The following is a 21,970-nucleotide window of genomic DNA, read 5'->3' on the forward strand; positions in this document are numbered from 1 at the left end:
CTGTTTATTATATTTTTTTTCTTGTCATGGAGAATTTAGATAATTGGGGAGAGTGGAGATTATTTAACCCATTCAGCTATCAACCACTATGCATGTACTATTACTATAAAAACAAAGCAAAAAGCCTCTGCACATTTTTCTCCCATCTAGAGAAGGAGTTGACTACATTTATCTAAGAATCCTGAGTTATCTTGACATATTCTATCAACTTTGCCTTATAACATCAGAAGATTCAAAAGCGAGCTCGGTACTGCATGATTTCTCTGAACCCAAGTACATCTTGACTTCAGGTTGACCCTGAAATTTTCAGACATTTGGAAAAACTAAATAGTTAGAAATTAGGCAGACAGTGACCACACAGTGAGAACCAGCCTAAGTCTCAATTCTAGCCTTTTTCTCTGTTATTTATGTGAAGGAATGGAGGAGACCTTCATTGTAAATGTCAACAACACTTAAAATTGTTGTCTTTAATGCAGAAATTTCTTGCTTGTATCACCAAAGAAAGATGGGAGGCCTTCCCCGTCCACAGAGCTTACTGCAGGCATCTTGCAGGATCTACCTTCTTCCTGCCATGAAAGCAGACAAATTGGAGTGTTTGTGCACTCTCAAGTGGCCAAGGGAAGAGGCTGTAATTTCTCAGGTTGTCTATACCAGGCACCTTCCTCAAAGCCCAGCAAGCCCTGCTGCCAGCAGAGTGTGAATACCCTGCCTCAGGGCCAGGGAACAGCGTGCTGCTGCAGTGCTGCGTGTTTGCCCTGGGAGCTGTGGCCAGTGCCCATCTCCACAGGTGGTCACCCAGCTGCCACCTCTCCAGCCAGCACTTCTGCAGGGTCCTGGGCATCAGCTCCAGCTTCTGGGAATAGACTGACTCGAGTGAGGTTGACTGACATGCTGTAAAGTCTGCCAGGAGACTCTGCACATGGGTCCCTGTCCCATAATAACAGAATGCCACGTGTGTGTCAGCTTTGTGGGGAGAGTAAACTAAACACTACCAATGCTATGGATTAAACAAATCACAGTATTTATAAACAAGTTCTTAGCACAAGCCAGTGCATACACTTTTTTCAATACACTACCCAAAAGTTCAGCACTGTATAAAATTCCTCCTTCAGCATTTTTTTATCTTAAGGTCTTGCTCCATATGGGAGCTGAGGAATGACCTTTAACAGAAAAGTTTTTACATCGATGGGGAACGATCTTTACAGCAGGTCAAGGGAGGTGACTATTCCACTCTGCTTGACCCCAGTGAGGCTGCATCTGGAGTGCCGTGTCCAGTTCTGAGCTCCTCAGGACAGGAGAGACATGGAGCTCCTGGACCGAGTCCAGGGGAGGGCAACAAAGATGGTGAAGGGACTGGAGCATCTCCCTTATGAGGAGACACTGAGGGAGCCAGGCCTGTTCAGAGGTGAAAAGAGAAGACTGAGAAGAGACCTAATCAATATCTGTCAGTGTCTGAAGGGAGGTGTCAGAGGATGGACCAGGTCCAGCCCAGCAGTGCCAAGCAATGGTATGAGAGGAAACAGGCAGAAACTGACACACAGAAAGTTCCATCTGAATAAAAGGAAGAACTTCTTCACTGTGCAGGTGACTGAGCACTGGGACAGGCTGTCCAGAGAGGGTGTGGGACCTCCCTCATTGGGGATATCCCAGCACCATCTGGACACAATCTTGTGCAATGTGATTTGAGATGATCCTGCTGGAGCAGGGAGTTGGATGAGATGACCCAGTGTGGTCCCTTCCAACCAGACTCATTCTATGATTTGCCACCCTGATGCCCAGCACGAGGCCACGGACCCAAGTCTCACCACATATTCTGTTCTCTCCTCCAGAAACACCATGTCCAGCTGTAGACAGCCAACATTACTTGTACCTTTGTGAAGCTGGTAATCCAGTGGTTACAACAGGTATCACAATGTGCCTGAAATTCCCTGCACCACTTCCTTTTATTATTGATCAGACAACTTTAGGAGGTCAAGGCAGGAAAAAGCAGCTATGAAGAATTCTGGCATTTAGCAGTGCATTGCAAACATGTGAACTGGCTCTCAAAAATAGCTAACTACAAACTGAGGAATCTGTCCCCAGATCAAAACTCATGTGTAAATACAAGCCAGTGGTTTCCTGAGCTGTACAAAATTTTGGTGGTTTACTGGAGATACACTTTACTAACAACAGGATTTAAAGCTGCCACTCCTCCCAAGAGCTCCATTGATGATTTTTAATGGCATTAAGACAAGAGGCGTATACTGTTGCCTAGACACAAAACAAAAGAAAAGACTGAATGTGCATGGTATCCTCCCTAGCAATTTTAGAAGAACCTGGCATGCATTAGATGTAAGCTCCATTAAAGCCCTTAAGGCCTTTTTTTATAACAAGATATAAATAAAATACATAACATTTGGACTCTTCATTTACATCGTCGTTTTGAAGCCTTCAGGGATTTTTTTTCCTAAGCTTTTCTTCACAACCAAGAGTTTGTTTTTTGAGAATACAAGCTTAGTTCCCAACATAATTCCAGGGAAAGTTGGAACATTAATTTAAAAAACAACTATGCAAAAAAATGGGCAACATTTTGCAATAACCATGCATTAACAATTTTGATCTAAACTTGAGTTCAATGAACAGGAAGCAATAAAGTCCATAGAAAGAGGCAAATTCACACGAAATAAAAACAGTCCTTGAAATATTCACAGTGTGCAGGTTAAAGACAAACAGGAAAATAAATACAGTTGTTACAGAGGGCTCTACATTTCTGATGACCCTTCAAAGGTCATCAAAAGGCAATATCTTCAGGGACAAAAAACTCAGTAACTACTACAGTGATTTCTAATTCTTCTGACACTTGTAGAGACATTAATAAATGGCACTTCAAAACACAAGAGCCAGAGAAGATCTGCTCTTCTCTTCAGGAGGCAGAAGACAGAAATAATATGATATCCACGTTTCCATTGCAATTCAAGACTTCTGTGAAGAACTCCAATATGGAGTTATCCAATCAACTGCAAACTTAAGGCTTCCATCTCCCTTCTCAGTGAGTTGGGAGCAGAACTATTCTTTAGGCACATGCACAGCAAAGCATCAGTTTTGACTGAAAAAAGGGACTACGCTGTTGTACTTTCATCATGAGAGCTCAAGAATGAGAAGGGGTTTAACTGCAAAATGCACAACTCCCTTTAGAAGTTTTATTTAGTAAAGAAAAGTGAACCCTCTACCTCTTCTGAAATGTTCAACTTTTTGTCCCCTTCAAACCACTCATTTCATTTCTTTAGGCTATAAAATGAGCTAAATTCCCTGGGGAAACATCAACATTTTTATATCTATATTCCCACATGATAATGGCAACTATTACCAATTTTGGTCAAATGCAAAATTTTGATGGAATCTAGTTCAGAAATGTGCCTCCAACTCAGGAAGAAACAACAATTTTGTTAATACCTACTCTGAACAGAACTAATGGCTATATATGCTTGTGCTTCTGCTTTTCTGTTAGAGGAACAAGACATGAAGAATGAAAGAATGCTTATAGGAGGAAAATCATCTGTACAACAGAGTACCACTAACAAAATGAGGATAAAGTTGGAGAATTGAAGCATAAAAAGCCTCACTCAAACCAAGTCAAAAGTAGGCAAGGTGTCTGCATGTGGTACTCCAGTCTCTACAAAGTGTGAGAAGATTAGGTTGGAAAATACCTACTTTTCTAATGTTTTTTTCCTTGAATCAGCTGTAAATTTTAATTGTCATGTCCAAGTGGATATGTTTTCTCAGAGATTAAGTATTGCTCATGCCAAGAAAGCCAATGTAAAAGAAAAAGCTATGCAAGAAAAGAGCATGCATAAAAAGAGAGGAGATTTTCTCCCAATAACATTGTGATATGCCAACTTTTGCAGGCCTGAAAACTCAACATTTTCATTGGAGATGAATGACCTCTGTCCCAAGAGACTACTGAACAACTGCTGAGCAGCATTGAACCATGGCTTTTCCCAGGAGCACTGACACAAAAGAAAACATCCAAATAAAACCAAGAACAAGAACAGTTAATCATTGCACAATACATCCATTAGCACTGGTGGTCTGGACAAAGACTTAAGTCCTTTGTCACTGAATGTGTCACCAGTTCCAGACATCCTTCCAGTATCAAGCAAAAATACAAAGTCTCCTGGCCAGTAGTTCATATTACATTTGATAAAACTGTAACATTTCAAACATGTTCTTAATATTCTCTTAACACCATTGGGAAGAAATTGCTTCCTAGCGTCTTGATGGGAGGGAAATTCTGAGATGGTGACAACAGAATCACTTCCTAAGAAATAACTATCACCTTCAAAGACAAACTGATTCAGGGCCAACAAAGCAGCCTCTCTGCTCAAGACAACTGAGGAGGTAGAAGTGAAGACTTAAAATTACTGCTAAGCAGTGACACAATTACTGACTAAATGCATGGAAGAGATATGACATTGATCATGTCTGTTTAGTTTTTTATGTATGCTGTGCCATATGTTTCTACTTAAATTCAAAAAAACCCAAAACTGCAGCAACTCTCCCATCCTCGTTACGCAGAGGATGCCAGATACTAGCTACTCTTTCTTATGAAAGCCTTTTATATTCTTCAACCACATGTACTGAGAAATTCTATTAATAGTCAGGTATTTCTCCGGTCTTGTTTGTTGCCCTTCTCCAAATAACTCTTTCCTTTTGCTTTAGCTACAGAGGTAAATTTGGGGAGGAGGCCCTCTGGGATTAATAATCTTACTAACACTATAAACAATTTTTCCATTGCTTATCCATTGACAAATTTAACCCTGAGAGCAGTGCACATGCTAGAGAATCTCTGCAACTACATGGACAGCATAGGCATATTCATACCTCCATAATTACACTGATCAAAACACTGCTAGAAAAGGGTGCAAATCCAAAAGAAGAAATTTCAATTTAGATTAAAAAAAAACCCCTCCATGTGGCTCATTTAAGAACCCAAGATTGCTGCAGTCTCCCTGCTCCTCACAGAAAAAAGTTGCAGCAACTGACTTGATGGGTGCTGGGAAAGAATTCCTACAAGCAAATTACACCCTTGCAAATGGTGAAACATGGGAGGCACTCCAACATCCTAGTTAATGCCAAAACAATAGCCTGGGACACAGGAGGGTGCTCGGCAGCTGGAGCTGTCCCCCACAGGAACTCTTGACATTTGAAGCTTTTAGAGTTCCAACTTCTTGTAACAGTCTGATCCTCTTGACAACTGTGAGAGTTGACCAATTTCATCGTGTTCCTCACTTTGGCTATAAACACACCAGTAAACAAATGGGCAGTAGGGCATGGGCTTGCACGGCCCCACTCAAGTCCATACTATTAAAGTGTTAGCACAGTCCCAGATGTGCTCACCAGGGCCAACAAACATCCTCCTCTACAATTCTCACGCATTCACAGGCTAATACAGGCCAGTGACCTTTCTTGATAGGAAGCCTGGACATAGCCACTCTATTTTTGTGGCGGGCAGGGAGTTAATCTGTTTGAACAATGAGCTCAACAGCATTCACGACCACAGGACAACCGCTTTATTTATTAATAGAGACGGAGTCATCGTTTCCAAGCACTAAAGAGTGGCCCATCCCGTTTCCAGACTCTGTCAAATCCCACAGTAGGAGACAAGTTTGATGCAAAAGACAATCTCAGCTTTTAAAAGTAAGTGCAGTCAAACATGACACTGGTCTGTTTGTCAACACAGTCATTCCTCATTTAGAAAATCTTCATCCAGATTCTGCAATATAATCTCATAGGTTCACAACCAGCTGCAGAAGTCACTGGGCAAAACCTAGATCTACTGTTACATGAATGCCAAACTAGATACTGGTAGCGACCACTTATGGTGTCAAAACATGATCACACCTCTTCATACCTATTATTTCCCCTATTCTCTGCACACAGAGGAAACCAGAGTTTCCACAAGGTCTACAGACATCTATGATGAATGCAGCAACATCTTCAACCTGCTGAATCAGCTCCAACACGCCTGACAGCTCTCACCTCAGCATTTGCCCCAAGTAGCTGGGCACTGTGATTAAGTAATTAAGACCAATCCTTGGTCCGGATCTTTGGTGAACAGAGTCAATAACTACAACATATACTAAAACTCTACCCATTTAAGACAGGTTAAGAAAAAGGTCCAACAGCTGCTCTTAAGTTCCTCTTCATCTATTTCTAATACCTAGTTGAGGACTCTGAGAACCACTATTCAAGACTTTGCACAAGACTTCATACCACACACCTCATCTCAGAAAGCCCTGCTCATAAAGCAGGCTGCCACCTGCTTATTCTGCGCCTCTTTCATAGCATGCAAATAATCACTAAGGCTGTTAACTGACAATAGCAGCAGCTTCCCATCTGACACGGGATGTGCAGTATTCCTACCTCAATAGTCCATTTCACAACCAGCAGCATTCAGGGAAAAGTCTAAAAACTTTTATATTCAGGACTATATTCACCTTGAGGGCTTCTACACACAAATGCTCTTGCCAAGAATGGAGCACTCTGCCCATAAAAACTCCCTTGCTTGGGCTAATGGCCAAATCAGAAAATAACCACTGCAGTGAAGGAGCGAGAAATCTTTCACAAAGAAACACTGTTAAACTTTCTGTGTTGTACTGAGTACTTTTAAGCATCTGGAGATAGGAGAACTGTCTTTACAATCAGATTCTCATTGAAGGAAATGAAAATCTCTGATGGACTGTGTCAAAATGATCAGCATACTGCTGTCTCCTTGATATGATAACCTTTAAAGAGCAGTAGTCCTGCCCTGAAAATTTCTGTACCATTTCTACTCTTTTACATGCAATTTATAGAGACTTGTTATTCCAAATTAGTGCAGCCCAGTAGACAATACTCTTCAAAAGCTGCTTTCCCCTAAATATTGCAAGACTCATTCTTGCAATCTTGGAACTGTCCTTTCTTGGAGCAGTAAACACAAAGTGATGGATAAAAAAGGACTTCATTCAGCTCATTTTCAGAGACAAAGCAAAGCAAAACTTAGGTAAGAATAGAAACTTTAACAAGAGAAAGCAGAAATGGTGGATTAGCTTCCAAGCTGCTAAGAATCCCTTGATTTCATAACTGTAGCAATTTCAAGCTACCACAGATTAGTTTCTAGAAGTTCCTTGGAACATGCAGCATTACTGAAAGCGAGCTCAATCCTGTAGCTGTATTTCACACACAAAAGACGCAAACCCCAAAAGACCCAAACAGACAAAAAGCCATTTTGCACTTGGAATAGATCACAGTGACTTTAAAACAGCAGGTGATATTCACCACAGTTCTCAGCAAGGTCTTCCCATCACCAACTCAGCTGCAGTCAGTGTCTATAAACACCGACTGCCTTTCCCAGTGCGATGCACGTCGGAAATCCCAGCTGACAGCCACGGGGCTGTGTAACACAGAGCAGAGCTCCTGCCCTGTCTGTTTCAACACAGCCACATCTCTCTGCACTTCCTCAGCCACCCTGACTACTCCTTTTCCCATGCACATCCCAGCCCTGACAGTCTTCACCTTGCACCAGCACGTGACTGAGCTCCGCTGCTGCCTGCCTGGATCATTTGTTTGGGTATCATTAGACTGCCCTGACTGAAAGCCCAAATGAGGTGCTGATCCCATCATCCAATCAGTCGTCTGAGCCCAAATGCATCCCATAGGACAGCCAGAAAAGACTGATGCAAGAATTCCAAGTGATGTGTAACATGAAAGGGCGCCATTCGCATCGCTAGGACTCACAGCCTGTCAGCACGGCCATTAGAAATCCAGGGCTACACAGATTTATAATTCAACCCTCCCACACACAGAACTTGCTCCAGACTGAAATTTGGCACAAAATTCAGTCCCAGGAGGGTGTTAAAAAAATAACCTATTCAACAGTTTCTATCCCATGGCTTCAGCTCACAGCCATTTAAATAATGGCAATTTCTCATTTGTCTTTTTAACTGAGGAAATCCAATATAAAAAACCCCCAGATTTACATAACATTGCAGTGGTGATACAAGCTGGCAACAAACCCAGAGAGAAGGCTGCCAGAGCCGTTCTGTCACTCTCTTTTGGTGCATTTCTCCATTTGGATCCAGTTTAATGGAATGATTTTTATTAGGTCTAGCTGACACCCTATGTAACTTGCACACTGGCCAGGCACCTTGCCCTAGTTTTATACACCTTGTGTGCTGGTTAGAAGGGGACAAACCCTCTTGTGGTCATAGCAGCCTCCCACTTGTGCTGCCACTGTCAGTTCTTTGCTGCAAACTCTGCTGGCTGATTTAGAGGACAGTAATTAGCTTCCTATTGAGCTGCAAAAGACTGACTGGACAAGGCATGGACAAAACAAAGAAGGGAACTGATGCAAGCCAAAAGCAATTTGCCAGTAGAGCCTTTGATTTGATCAGAGATTGTTCGGACAGCTACGACACCTGCTTCCAGGGAGAGACACAGCCAAGCTTTCTGCGGCTGCAGCTCTTTCTCCACCAGGTATTTCAATTCCTCCAGGATTATCCGTAATCTTGAGTTTGTCAGTGGAAAAAACCTCTTCCAAGTTGATGCAATGCCACAAAAACTTCTTAAATACACAGGACCTCAGATAGTCTGCGGCAAATCACTGCAGCGAGCACAAGCCTTCTGCTCCACCACCACTGGTGATAGCACTTGCAGGACAGGTAGGAGCTTGTCACCCCAAAACACATCATCTTCTGGGTGGGCTACTGGCTCCCATCTCATCCAACAGCCACCACTCCTGTGTCACCGAGACACACAAAGCAGCCACATGCAGACAAGCGGTTTTGCAGAGCAGAGGTTTCTCTGATCCAGCTCAAACCGAGTCAGGGCGGAGAGAGAGCCTCTTTGTCTTATTTCTTACTTTTTATACATTTGTGGGTCCAGCAGAAGATTGGCTTCTGGGGTTTTTCACCCCTCAGCCAAGTGGCTAAACCGTCAGTTACAATTGTTTTCAGGTTAGAAATATGCAAACAAAGGACAGAGAATGAAAAACAAAGGATTTGTTTATGTTATATCTGTAGGAAAAGGTAGAAAACTGCTCTTAATATTGTACAATAACTAAAAAGATCTGACTCCATTTAAGAAAATCAAAAAGGCTATAAAAAGCTCAAAAAAACCAAGGTAACACTCCTGCTTTCCCACAGCACACCCAACACACAGGCCCTGCTGTCTCACTCCAGCTGGAGGACAGGGCAGATTAAAATTATCATTAAAGCATCTCAACATACTTTCCTTGCTTGTTATATAAGTAAATAAGCAGCCCAACTATAAAATTCTATGAGAAGAAGATGAAGATTTGTATCAGTGGTCAAACCCAAGGCATCTTTCCTGTTCTTTAGAGAATTACTGACTTAAAGGTACTTCATACCAGTTTGAACTCACTCCTGCTGTCAGCAAAGCTGCTACAAGGTCCTCTGTCAGCCAGGGTCAAAATGCTTCTTTAAGAATGTTGTTGTTGGTCTAAATTGCTGTTGTTGCACTGATTCTCCACATGTACTAAACCATCTTCCCTAAGGCCAGCCTCTGAGGTCCATGGTCGAGAGGTAAAAACCCTACAGATACAATAATTCCCTCAAACAGGGGAAATAAACTGAGCCCAAGGGACCACCTGAGTTTTCAAAACAGAAAAGAAAATGGGGCAAGCATCTGCAGAACCACGTCTTCTCCAACAGCCGCAGTTTTCTCATACCTTGTCCTTTAATTCCAAAGGGGGGTACAAAGTCCCTGATACGTGCCCATTTCCTGAAGGAATCATCCAAGAACATTGGTGCCGGCTTCGAGAACCTGAGAAAATCAAAATGAGAAAGAAATTAACTCCTGAACCTGGAAGCATAAACTTCTACAGGAATGTTGAGAGAATCCATACTAAGTGCTGATTCTACACTGTCACTGGCAACAGAGTAATGTGGAAGATTTTACTTTTACCCAGAGATGACTGCAGTGAAACAAACCAGCTAGAATTTGTGCCATAAGGACACTCACATCACTCAAGTTGTGAATCTAGCAATCACTTCCGCTCAACAATTTCGAGCTGCCCCCGTACTGTTTGGCTATTAATTTAGCTGCAATAAATTGTAAATTGCAAGCAGGGTTTAGGCAGTTTAACTTCCAGCTTTGTGAACCCAAGCCAGCTTATGTGCTGTCTGTGCGGGGAGTCTGTTTTGGCCGCACTTGTGCACATACACAGCAGCTATCACCACACAGGCAAGAAAGAAAACAGTTTGGGAGATCATGAAGCAGCTTGTAGTTTACAGAGAAAGGAAATGGAAATTCACTGCCTTCTTCTGCATTCATTAACATATAAATGATTGAAGAGAGGTTCCTGCCAAACCAAACAGTTACGATCTATCCAGAATCCCTTACAAAAGAGAGACCTAGTCCCTCTTAACCATGCCATTATGGAAATACGTTATCCTAATTATACCCTCAAAAACAAACACAGCAGCTAGTAAAAATTTGCCTCTTCTAGAAACGATTATACAGTGGCCAGAGAAAAGGAAACAATTAGCAAATATAGAAACATTAACTTCCATATGGGACCATTTCTGAGTGTATCAAGTATACTAGAAAGCATGCTAATACTACTAGAAATCTGTTCATTCAATCATATCAAAACAGTAGCAGAGATGTTTGGATCAAAATCAATCCCACCTCGAAAAGGAATGTACTACATGTTCAGAGTCAGAGAAAACACCACTACAGAGCAAGGTACATGCCCCTGAAATAGATCCAGCTTGGCCAACCTACACATGGGAGCAGGACAGATGTAACCCATGGGTTTCGTTCTCCCTTCAGGCTGTTTCTGTACTCAGCATGGAACTGTTACAGCAATCACATAACCTTTGGACTTGAACTACCTGATTTAGGATAAACTCGTCTACACAATGCCACAGACAGGTACAGAGCAATAATTTCAAACAGCAGCACAGAGAGGAAAGGATGGAATGAAATCTTAATTATAAACTGATCAAAGTGAAGTCCTATCACAGATGCCCAGTAAATCACGGATGCAGAAATCTTTGGAAAGGGGAGACCAAGAGAATTTAACAAAACAAGAAGACTCAGATTCACCCACGCATACTGCTTCACATCCACTCATGCAATCTTTAATAAGCTCACTTATAACCATAAAAGCAAGGTGCACACATGACATGGTTGATCTAGAAGCAAAGGAATGTTTTTCCAGAGCTGAGAATACAAAACCATATATATATAACTTTATCTAGGAAGAGGTGGAGGAGGTATGTTAGATATATTAGAGCTTCTGAATGTTTTAAGTAAAAACACCCCACAGGCCTATTTAAAAACAAGTAAACAATACAGCATTAACTGTAACACTTTTACTCTGAAAAATATCCTAGAAACTGCAATAACCTGACAAATTAGTTCAACATTTTCTCACCCATCTTGGTGCACCAAAATATAATTATTATGTTTCCCTGGGGGGTCACCGGGGACTTATCTCCACCTCCTTCCAGCATCAACAGGAGGAATCTTTGCAGGACTGTCATGCAATGAAAGAGCTTTTGTAAGCTGAAGGGCTACAGCATAGATGTTCACAGCCCTTCCTTTATAGCCACACCTTGAACCCAGCAGAAGCCAGGTCCCACAGAGTGGTCCCTGTTCTCCCCATGCAGCAGTGAGGGGTGACAGCACTGCCTGGGGCTCACCAGCACCTTGGGGCTGCTTTGTAAGGTCACCAAGCTACTCTGGTTGCTGCTGTGACATGCAGTCTCCGGGAAAAACCTGGATGCTTCAGAAAATGCGTATATGAGCAGGTTTCATTTTCTTCTCAAGAAACAAGGGGATTCAAGAGGTGCAGTGTAAATAAATCCTTTGCCAGCTTACTTCGCCTGTTCAAAAGCACTGCATGAGAAAGAAGGTACAGGCTACAAGTTAGGGCCTAACTCCGAAGCTGGTGTTATTTGTACATGCAAATAACTGGCCTGTTTGCAAGTGATACACCTGGAAAACACAATTTACAGTAGTCTGATGCACAGTAAGGAGTGCCTCTCCCTAATGCAAATTCTCATTTACAAGGTGCCTGGCAAAACCAGGAGGGAAGTCAGATCCTCCTAAGACTCTCTGAAACCCAGGGGAGTTCCCAAAATCAGCTGAAACTCAAGGCATGACTGATCTAATGCTCTATGGTATTGCTTCTGCATGTTACAACTAAGGCACCAAAGTGATGCCAAAGAAAAGGTGAAATGATCATTGGCCTCTTAATTGTATTTGCTACAAGTAAATGTAGGGGTTTTTCTACCAAAGAACACCATAGCCTCAGACTAGCTATTATTATTTGGTAATATTTAATACTCCTGTATACAGGGCCAGGAAAATAGACTTTTAACTCATACTTCTGCTTCATTTAAGAAGAAGGAAGAACAGTTTGGGGGAAACATTATATCCATATGGGTAAAAGGGAGCAAGTTAGAAGATATTTTGCTCCCATAAATCTTGAAAGTAATTCCATTTGGGAAATATTAAGAAATTATGAACGCTGTAAGCTCATGTGCTTTGCCACCTCAATAAATCAGAGCAAGGCAGAACTGATGTCCAGCAGTGACAGGGAAATGCTGTCTGCCAGACTCTCCAGGAGCATGGCTGTTCTGTCTCAGCTCTGAACTGCATCTGGCGTATTCCAGGGCCCTTCAGGAAATATCAGGATTTGCCTCAAACAGGCCATGGGACTGCTCTCTGCAGAGCACCTAAAACACCTTCCAAGGAATGCATGGGAGTTTGTCAAACAGAAAAAGAAAATGTTTCGGAATGATGTCAAAACTCTGCGTGCACTGAGCAGCTTGGTGCAGGATGCTGCATTTTACCTTCACAGGTGCCTAAATGCAGGTTGGCTTCACTGGCAACAGCAGCTCCAGACACAAAACAGGTTTGGGCTCCTTCAGAAAATGGTGCAGAAAGTGAAAGTTTCCATTTTCCAGATTTAAATTTTAAGCACTTCCTCGCTACTCCACCCCAAATTCCAGAACAGACATAATGCAATCTCATTGCACATGACAGCTTGAAAAGTTGGGGAATTTGGCTTCTTGTGGCACACACTTACTTATGACCTGTGTAATTTGAGAGAGAAATGCCAAGCATCTGCAATCTCTAGTTTGAACGGCATACCCTGCTAAAACACAAATGACATCTAAATGGACTAAATGCTTGACATGATTATTGTGAGGTACAAAACAAATCTCTCCCAGTTCTCAAGTCTGAATTCCTCATACAAAGACATTAATAAAATCTCAAACAATTTGTCACCCTGCACAGCAAAAGGAAGCGAGTGTTCTGCCAGAAACTGTTCTTAAACAGGAATCTATAATCACACAAAAATGTGATATATATTTGTTCCTTGGGACTCTGGTTTATGTGACAAAACATTACATTTCCATTTTTTTCCTCCCTGACAAGAAGAGTTGTGACCCTGAACCATTTCTGAAGGCTGAGCTAGCCTGCCAGAAGCTCCCCAGCCAAATTTTTTGGCCATTCCATTTTGTCCCTGATACTGAGACCACAGCTACTGCTCTTTGATGAGCACTGAGGTGCTCAGAATAAGTAGCACTAGCTTCCCAAAGCATCCTGCACTTGCTGTGCAAGGCAGCTATGGGACAATTCCAGACACTGAATCTTGACTAGAATCTGCTCCTTACTCCTTATCTGCTGCTTTCCAGGCATTTGATACATAAATGTGTAGAAGAGAAAAAGCCACATCTCAGAGAAAGTAAAACAAATAAACTTATTTATGTGTCTTTGGCTTTGACGAGGAGGGACGAAGAAGTTCCTGAATGAGTAAAGGAGAAGATGGCAGCACATTTCAAAGGATCCACAACACTAAGGAAAGGCAGATTGGCAACTGCGAAGCTCCACTGTGACCTTATATTTCAAATATTCCTTTTTTAAACATCCTGCTTTAAGCTGACCTGTACTTTTGTTTATTCTTTAATTAAGGAGAATCAGTTGTGCTAGAAAACTGAAAGCTGAAAGAAAAAAGCTCAAACAGTGCTAGAACCTAATGCTGTGCAAAACCTGCACGCTGCATTTGTAAATGGGCAGGAACAGCTTCTTTCTCTTTTTTTAAACCACACAAATAAATTATTTATTTGTTCTGGCATGACTTCTGTCTTCTGTTTGCTGATGATCAAAAGCATCCATGGTTAGACAGAAGGCACAAAATCCACCAGTGTTATTAATTAAATACAAACGGAAACCCTTGAGTGCTGAATCATTAGCCCTGACACAGGCATTTATGGAGAGAGAAAATCTAAACTAACCTTTTCCTTTTTCCTTACTGAGACCTAGATGTATGCTGTCTCCCTTGCCTCCCTTCTCTGGGGAGCAGCATGGTGTGATAGAATAGGAATGAGGAGGTTTGTGACATCCCAATTTTACATTTTATATTGATGTTAATCCTTTGTCAAAAATCCAAGCAGCTCAAAGATTCCTCAAGGAGGTGAAAATTTTAAGAAGCCACATTAATAAGGATTAACCCCATTCTACAATCCATATATTACTCTCCTACATCAGCAAACGAGCCCCCCCAAAAAAAGATGTCTGCAAGAAGAATAACAGCAGAAATCACGCCAAGAGTTAAGTTGATTTAACAAACTGCAGAAGTCTAAAATAAAATAATATGGTAAAGACAACTTAGCACTGAGGAATGTTTCATCAGAGCACCCTACCAGTGCCATTTGAGACCACCTAACTCTTTTGCAAGAGAGTGTGAGGCACAGATGCCCGCCACCTTCTCCCATGCTCTTTGTGCCTACAGAGCCTTGAGTGTATCTGCAGCTGTCTCTTTCAGGCTGCAAAGGTCTCGGCTGCTTGGCCACTCCTCATCCTGACGCCACTGAACTACGCAGCAGTGCAACAGTGCTCTGCGGTAAATGTCACCACCACTCCAAAAGGATGACTTTGAACAGGCTTTATTCCATAAGCAAAGGAAAGAGCAGGTAAAATCAACTGAATCAAAACTCCAGAGACCATGTAGCAGTTATCCCTGACTACTTCTCTGGGAATGATTGCTCTGTACCTTTGAGGCACTCTGGAACATCTTCAGCCTTCTTGCCCTCTGCTCTCCATCACCTAGGAGGCTGTTTAAACCCATCAGTGCAGACCTTTTCTCACTGCCTGCTCATTGCTCTATTTAGAGCTGGACCAGCTGCTCCAAGATGTATCTTAAAAGGCCCCCGTCCTCTGCACTGTAGTTCATACAAAGAACATTGTTAAACTCTTGCAGGAAAGATAAACATCCTATCATGAATGAAAAATGTAACTATTGCAGCTGTAAAACCTGCTAAATACTCTACTTTATTCAATTAATTTACTCTACTTTATTTCTTTTTTATCAGAAAGCATCAACTCAAGGACCATGTCGAATTCTGGGCCTCATGTGAAAGACATGAACAAACTGAAAAAAGGCCATAGGAGATTCTGAAAAAGATCTAAGGTCTGGAAAACAGGATGTCTGAGGAAAGCTAGAAAAAAAAAATACTTTGTTTAGTTTAAAACAAACTGGAAGAGGACATGATAAGCCATTAAATATTACAAGGCTGCTGCAAAAGAGAAAGACGGAATCTCTATATCCCTGGTAAAGAGAAGAAGTAATGCTGCTCCTAAATGCAGCAAAGAAAACTTAAGCATTAAAAAATGCTCCTTATGCTTGGGATCATTACACATTAAAATCTACTGTCTGTACATGGGCTAGAGAACTCATAACAATTACATCAGTTTCTAATTTGATTGTATTATTTTTAACACCTTTTAATCTATTAAACACCAGGTAGCTGTAGTTGTGCCTACTTTTACGAGGGAAACACAAATAGATGTTCTTTTGAAGTTCTGCATGGGTCTATTTCATCTAAAACCATTTTCATATTCAGCTAACATTGCTAGGAGGTGACCAAGTAGCCAAGCTACAGTCTGCTGTAGCTGACAATCAAGAGCTGCCCTTCAGGCTCCTCGCACTTCTAAAGTATTTCACTTCATATATGGTAATCAAATCTCAGTACAATCACTGCAGATAAACAGCACATGTATTTTCCAGCCTGCAGCCTGCCAAAAGTGCTTTCTGTTTGTACCCCACACCTTTGTGATAAACAGGAAGACACGTAAAGTTTAACCTTTCTGCAGTCATTAATGTCTTGGGCTTACGGCACCACCAAGGCACAAAATCAAAGAATGATTTAATATTGGCTCGGTACCTCCTGCTCACTGGCTGTGTTCTGACATGCATAAAGTCCAACAAAGTGTCCTGAGCAGCTTACCTATATAATGCAATTAACCATGGGGACTGGAAAAGTTTTGAGATAAATTAAATATTAAAGATAAAAAGAAATCAGTTTGCCTGCTCTGATGAAATCATCACACTTTCATATTGATTCTCCAAACATTCCAGACAAAAAAACCACACACGCATGCACAAAAATAACAAGAAGCTTGGTTTAAACGTTGGCTTCCTCTTGGGAAAGAGAAAAAAAAAAAAAACAACAAAACAAAACCAAAAAAAAACAACTCAAAACCCAACAAAACTATGAAATTCAGACCAGGCAGAAACTTTGTCCTGACCTGCCTTATGGAGCAGCTCATAAGACAACATGCTAAATTTGTCATTGTTCACAAAACTCTCTAATACCAAAACACAATTATGCAAGGGTGAAAAGCTAACTTCTCAACAACACAGGCTTCTGTTAGTTTAAAAACCAGTCTTCTAACATCATTTCAATGTCATAGCTTGTTTCTCATGTGTTATTGTCAATGATGCAAGATTGAATTACAGTTCATTTTTCCTACAAAAAGCCAGGTGGGGGGTTCAAGAACTCTGAGGGCACACGGAGCCAAACAGATGAGATTATGTGGTATTTGGAAACACGATGAAGGTGAGCGAAAGCAGACTGCAATTACCGCCTGAGTTTCCAAAGCCTTCTGTGCAAACAAAAAATGCGATGAAGAGGGAAGGTGAAAGGTCCTAAACTTCTCCCAGGAAGAGTTAGCTCCCATAGAAGATGCCAGCCAGCAACTCTTCCAGCTGGCCAGACTTCAGTACAATTATGTTCCTGTTAATATTCCGCTGAAACAGGAATGTAGGGTCTGCTGCTGTGCAACGCTGCACTCCCAAAAGGCAGGGTATCTGGGGCATTTCTTTTTTTCTGGTGAAGATCTAACACATTTCAGAAGACTGCAGAGGATGGGCACAGTTCCCAAGACAGACCTGTTTGTCTTTCATCACACTAATTAACCAGTCTGTTAAACACAGTGACTGCACGCTACTTTTCTACTTTCATAAAGCCAACTTAATGTTCTCTTTATCCTTCTTGCAGAGAGAAGTTAATCCCTGTCATTGCCACTCACTGCTCATTCTTGCCCCCACTGGCCATGTCTGACTGTCCTGAGCTGCCAGCAGGCATACGGTGAAGCACAACAAATTACATTTCTCTGTTTCAAAAGCCTCGGATCTCACTTTCTCCTACCACATTATTTAATGTATACGCTTATCTTGAGGTTATCCCACTGTATCAGACCACTCTTCAGGTTTCAAATCATTAGAGAGAATAGTAAAATTTTGAGTGGCCTTCTTACAAGTAATTATGTCGCTGCAGAAGGAGCCTGGAACACTCAACACTGTAAAGAAACTGCTATATATACAGGGAAGAGGACAGTGATGGAAACGAGCCTTCCACCACATCAGCTAAGCCAAAAATGCACATATTGCTCAGCACAGCCAAGCACAGAACAGATGTGAGTGCTCTGTTGATGTACAGCACAGGGGACAAGGCACAGAAGGGAAAGAGCTGTTGAAGCTAATGAACAACTAAGAACAAAATGAGTGTGATTCGATCCTGGTACAAACAGCTAAAGACAAAAATAAGGTCACCAATGTTTAAAAAAATCCAGAACAGCTTTGTTATGGAAGCTAACGGAGACAGGAAAGCACAAAACAAATTACTTGATGTGAAGCTTGGTTATTTTATGAAAGGGGTTGTACAATTTTGCATCTGCATAGACAGAAGACTGGACTTCATAATTAATTCAGTTTCTGAATGCCTGATGTTTCTTTTACCTCTGGTCTGTTGCTCTTGTCCAGGTCAAAAATCTACTTGGGGCAAAAATTCCCTGCGTAAATTTTACTGGCGTGAGGATGCTGGTAGAAGACATGTCAGAGTTTCAATAATTGTAACTGAAACAGATGGGTTGATCTGAGTGAAAATAGTCTTTAATTTTTTCAAGGCTCATACACTTCTGGAACAACCAATGCCATTTTAGAAGCTAGACAAAAAAAGTCCTGTTGACACGATATGGAAAACATTAGTCAGTTGTGAAATACACGTGGCATTAACAGAAGTCTTGTGAGCTCTTCTGATTTTCTTACACATAGGGCAATATTCCGAAAAGTTCTACAGGACACAGTTCCTCATATCAGACTCCTGGGAGAATCTCACTCTTCATGTTAAAAAAAATCCCACAGCAAATAAAAAAATATTTTTCTAGACTTATAGTTGGAAATAAGACCTCAATAACCAATAAATACTCAGAAACTTGAGGAGGAATAAAAAGAAACCATTATTTTTCAACTGCGTGAAATTTCTGCCCTGACTTATTATTACTGACTATTTGCAGGTTGCAATTCTCATCAGTGCAACTCCCCGCAGTGACTTTAAGGTGATCCAGAGAAGGTTTCCCCAGTGAAAATGCAGGCAAGGGACAAGCTTGTTTTCACACACCAACAGGAAATGAGAGGAAAACAGTAAAAGCGAGGGAAAAAAAGCCTGCAGAAGCTATTACTCTGACAGCTGCCTACAGCACACAAGACAGGGAGATAATTAAATGCAAAGAAACAAAGACAAGAAGTGAATCTTCTTTGCACACCACAAATTGATGCTCAAAGACAATTATACAGATAGTCCACTGTGATGTTTCTTACAATTTTTTGGCAGTTATTTTCAAAATATCTTTTTTTTAAGTTCTCACAATGTGAATTTCATGTGAAAAACTGACATAGCAAAGACCGTATCAAATCAGGTCTGCAGCTCATTTGAGAAAACAGGAAGACATGAACTACAAATCAGAACGAAACTCGCAGTGGAAACAAGAAGGGACTGAAAGGAGGTGCTGGACAAGGATGGGACATGTTGGGCAAGCATAGGAGATGCTGGGCAAGCATAGTTCTCCCCAAACACCTTGAAACTGGACAATGCTTCTTGGATGGAATCCACACCATGGCTTGCACCATTTCAGCAGATGGACATCCTAATTTTAAAAACAGCGAGAGTGGAAATGTTCTCCATTGCACAAATTCCTACAGCCTAAACAAATTAGCTTGTCATGCTCCTTCTTGTAGGAAGTTGTGATTTTCAAGCTTGCCAAGAAGTCAAAGCAGCATCATTCATGCAACCAGAGAATAAGCTTATTTCCTTCTATTAGGTGAAACAGGATCATGTAGCTTTAAGTGCCATCTCCTAGGTACAGCCACCAGATGTGCACTTGTAGAATGTACACCAAAAAAATACCATTACTATCAGAATAATTTCACTTGCTGAAAAACAGTTACAGATAGATCACAAAGCTGCTATTAACGAGATCCATAACAGTCTCAATGGGAAAAATTCCAGATGCATTTCTGTTTCTCTGCTGCAGAATAGACTTCACATTGTAGTGCAAGACAAAGTGGGAGCAGCCACTTGTTACTATTTAAGATTCAAACAGAGGCTTTTTTCTTCCTTTAACCAGATGCAAAAACCTCCAAGGATTTCACTGAAAGCCCAACCAAAAAAAAAAAAAAAGCCCAAGTGGGAAGAGTGTTTTCAGAGGGACCTGTCCCCCTAGGTGCCAGAAGGTACTTCTGTAACTGGAGATAACATTTGATAGAGTTGACATGGACCTCATGCCCAGTTTCTGTATGTAATTTTCTGGCTCCTCTGTCACCTTATTATTTCCAGCCCTCAGCCTAAGAATGGTGATCTGTAAAGTAACATGCATAAAAATCTTCCAGATAATATCAGCACTATTTAATATATGCCTCTCCCCTTTGGTCCCATGGTTTTAAAAATAAACAAGTACTTTAACAAAACAAGGGTAAGACTCTGAGCTTGTAAAACCTCTTTCTAGGTACTGTTTCCAAAGATAAGGCACAGAGACTGGACACTGAAGAGTTTCCATGCAAGAGGCCACCTGACAAAACCAAAAGGATTTACGGACTCACACAGCAAGTGGGTGCCGTGGAGAAAGCTGCAAACAGTGACAGCACAGACAGCTACATCCTTTCCTTATCCCACATGGGAAGCATCTAGCTTGAGTTAGAGATTAAGCAGGGAAAAGAGACTGGAGGTGAGACTTGACTACTCGATGAAGTAAAGAACCACAAACCATGTGGACTTCTCCTGCCCTACCTGAAAGCTGGTGTGAAATATAAGGCCTGTCCTTCCAGCCAGCACTCTCACTGGCCTTGTCCAACCAGGGCCCCTGCTCTGCTGCGTCCCCACGTCCAAATTCATCACACATCTGGCAAGCGACTGTGCAGCAACAACAGCACCCACAGCAGTAATTTCAAAGGACTCCTCCAAGAGGCTTGGTGGATACCTGAAGCACAAGGGATGCTCTTAAAAGCCTGCCCTCTAAAATGCTATAAGTCTCCTGGAAGAACTGATATCCTCCCTGACTCACTAATCAAAGCAGACACCCTCCCAGTTCTTATTGCTCCACTTGAAGAATGGTTTAACAGTCCTCCCCATTCCAGGAATGGAGTTTTTCAATGAGACAGTTCATTTCAACAAGTTCCCACAAGAAAAAAATGCAGAAAAAAGGATACTGATGGCTTATGCATTTGAGATTTATGTAAGTCACTGAAATAAATACCAAATATTATTAGCTACTAAAGGAAATGGTTACAGTGAAGATGAGAGGATAAAAACCTCACACAAAAATGCCTTCTCTTTCAGTATCCTTGATAGAGAAAGCACTTCTCCTACAGCTGTGGGAAAGAAAACAAGACACAACGGCTGAAGTTAAAATTACACATCTTTGGCTGTTATCAAAGGGAGCTACAGCACATGGACAAAGTGCAGTCTGCGTGATTCCAGTTCCAAACCAAAGAAATGCTGCAGGCATATTCATCATCGACATTTGTATTTGCTCTTGAATATTACAAAGAGCAGCGACCATTGCTGATCTGCTCCTTTTGTCCCAGTGGCAACGTTTAATTGCATCAACTGCATTCAGTCTTTGTAGAGAGCATCAATAAGTTCACTCCTACAATTGATACTCTCCCAGTGACCCCCTCGGGCAAACCAACATGAAGCAGCTCCAGCGTGCAGCACTGCCAGCTGACACAGAAATCCTGCCACACCCGGGAGTTTTCCAGACCCTTAGAGCGTGCGTGGAACAAAGTACAGAGAGGAACTCAGCATCTCCATGAAACCATCAGGGAGACACAAAAGAATCATAGAATCGTTTAGGTTAGAAAAGACCTCTAGGATCGAGTCCAACCATTAACTCAGCCCTCCCATGGCCACCACTAAACCATGTCCCCAAGTGCCACATCTAAAATACCTTTTAGCTCCCTCCAGGGATGTTGACTCCACTACCTCCCTAGGCAGCCTGCTTGATTTTGGTGGAGAAATTTTCCTAATACTCAGTCTAAAGCTCCCCTGGCACAACCTGAGGCCATTTCCCCTTATCCTGGAGAAGAGAAGGACATCCACCACACTAGAACATCCTTTCAGTCTCCGATCCTGGAGAGAGTGATGAGGTTCCCTCTGAGCCTTCTTTCCTCTTGGCTAAACACCCCCAGGTCCCTCAGCAGCTCCTCACAGAACTTGTGTTCTAGAGCCTCCACCAGCTAGTCTCTGCCTCAGCCAGGAATTCAGTCTATTCACTGTATTTTCTTAACATCATTCGGTTGAGGGTTTTTTTCCTTCATTCTTTTGTTTGCCCACTTAGTTTGTCTAACCACTTAGAT

At 41.8% G+C, this 21,970-nt stretch overlaps 1 protein-coding gene across 10 annotated transcripts in view; it reads right to left on the reverse strand.

The window, feature by feature from the left end:
• The window catches only part of ST3GAL3 (ST3 beta-galactoside alpha-2,3-sialyltransferase 3), a 174,714-nt gene that overhangs the window by 61,726 nt on the left and 91,018 nt on the right, over window positions 1–21,970 (reverse strand). For all 10 annotated transcript variants that reach the window (XM_040072438.1, XM_040072440.2, XM_040072437.2 and 7 more), the window contains one exon: window positions 9,707–9,801. In XM_040072438.1, the coding sequence (XP_039928372.1) occupies window positions 9,707–9,801 (95 nt within the window). The remainder of the gene's footprint in view (window positions 1–9,706; window positions 9,802–21,970) is intronic.

This window comes from Hirundo rustica, chromosome 9 (genome assembly GCF_015227805.2).
Source record: "Hirundo rustica isolate bHirRus1 chromosome 9, bHirRus1.pri.v3, whole genome shotgun sequence".
NCBI classification, from domain to species: Eukaryota; Metazoa; Chordata; class Aves; order Passeriformes; family Hirundinidae; genus Hirundo; species Hirundo rustica.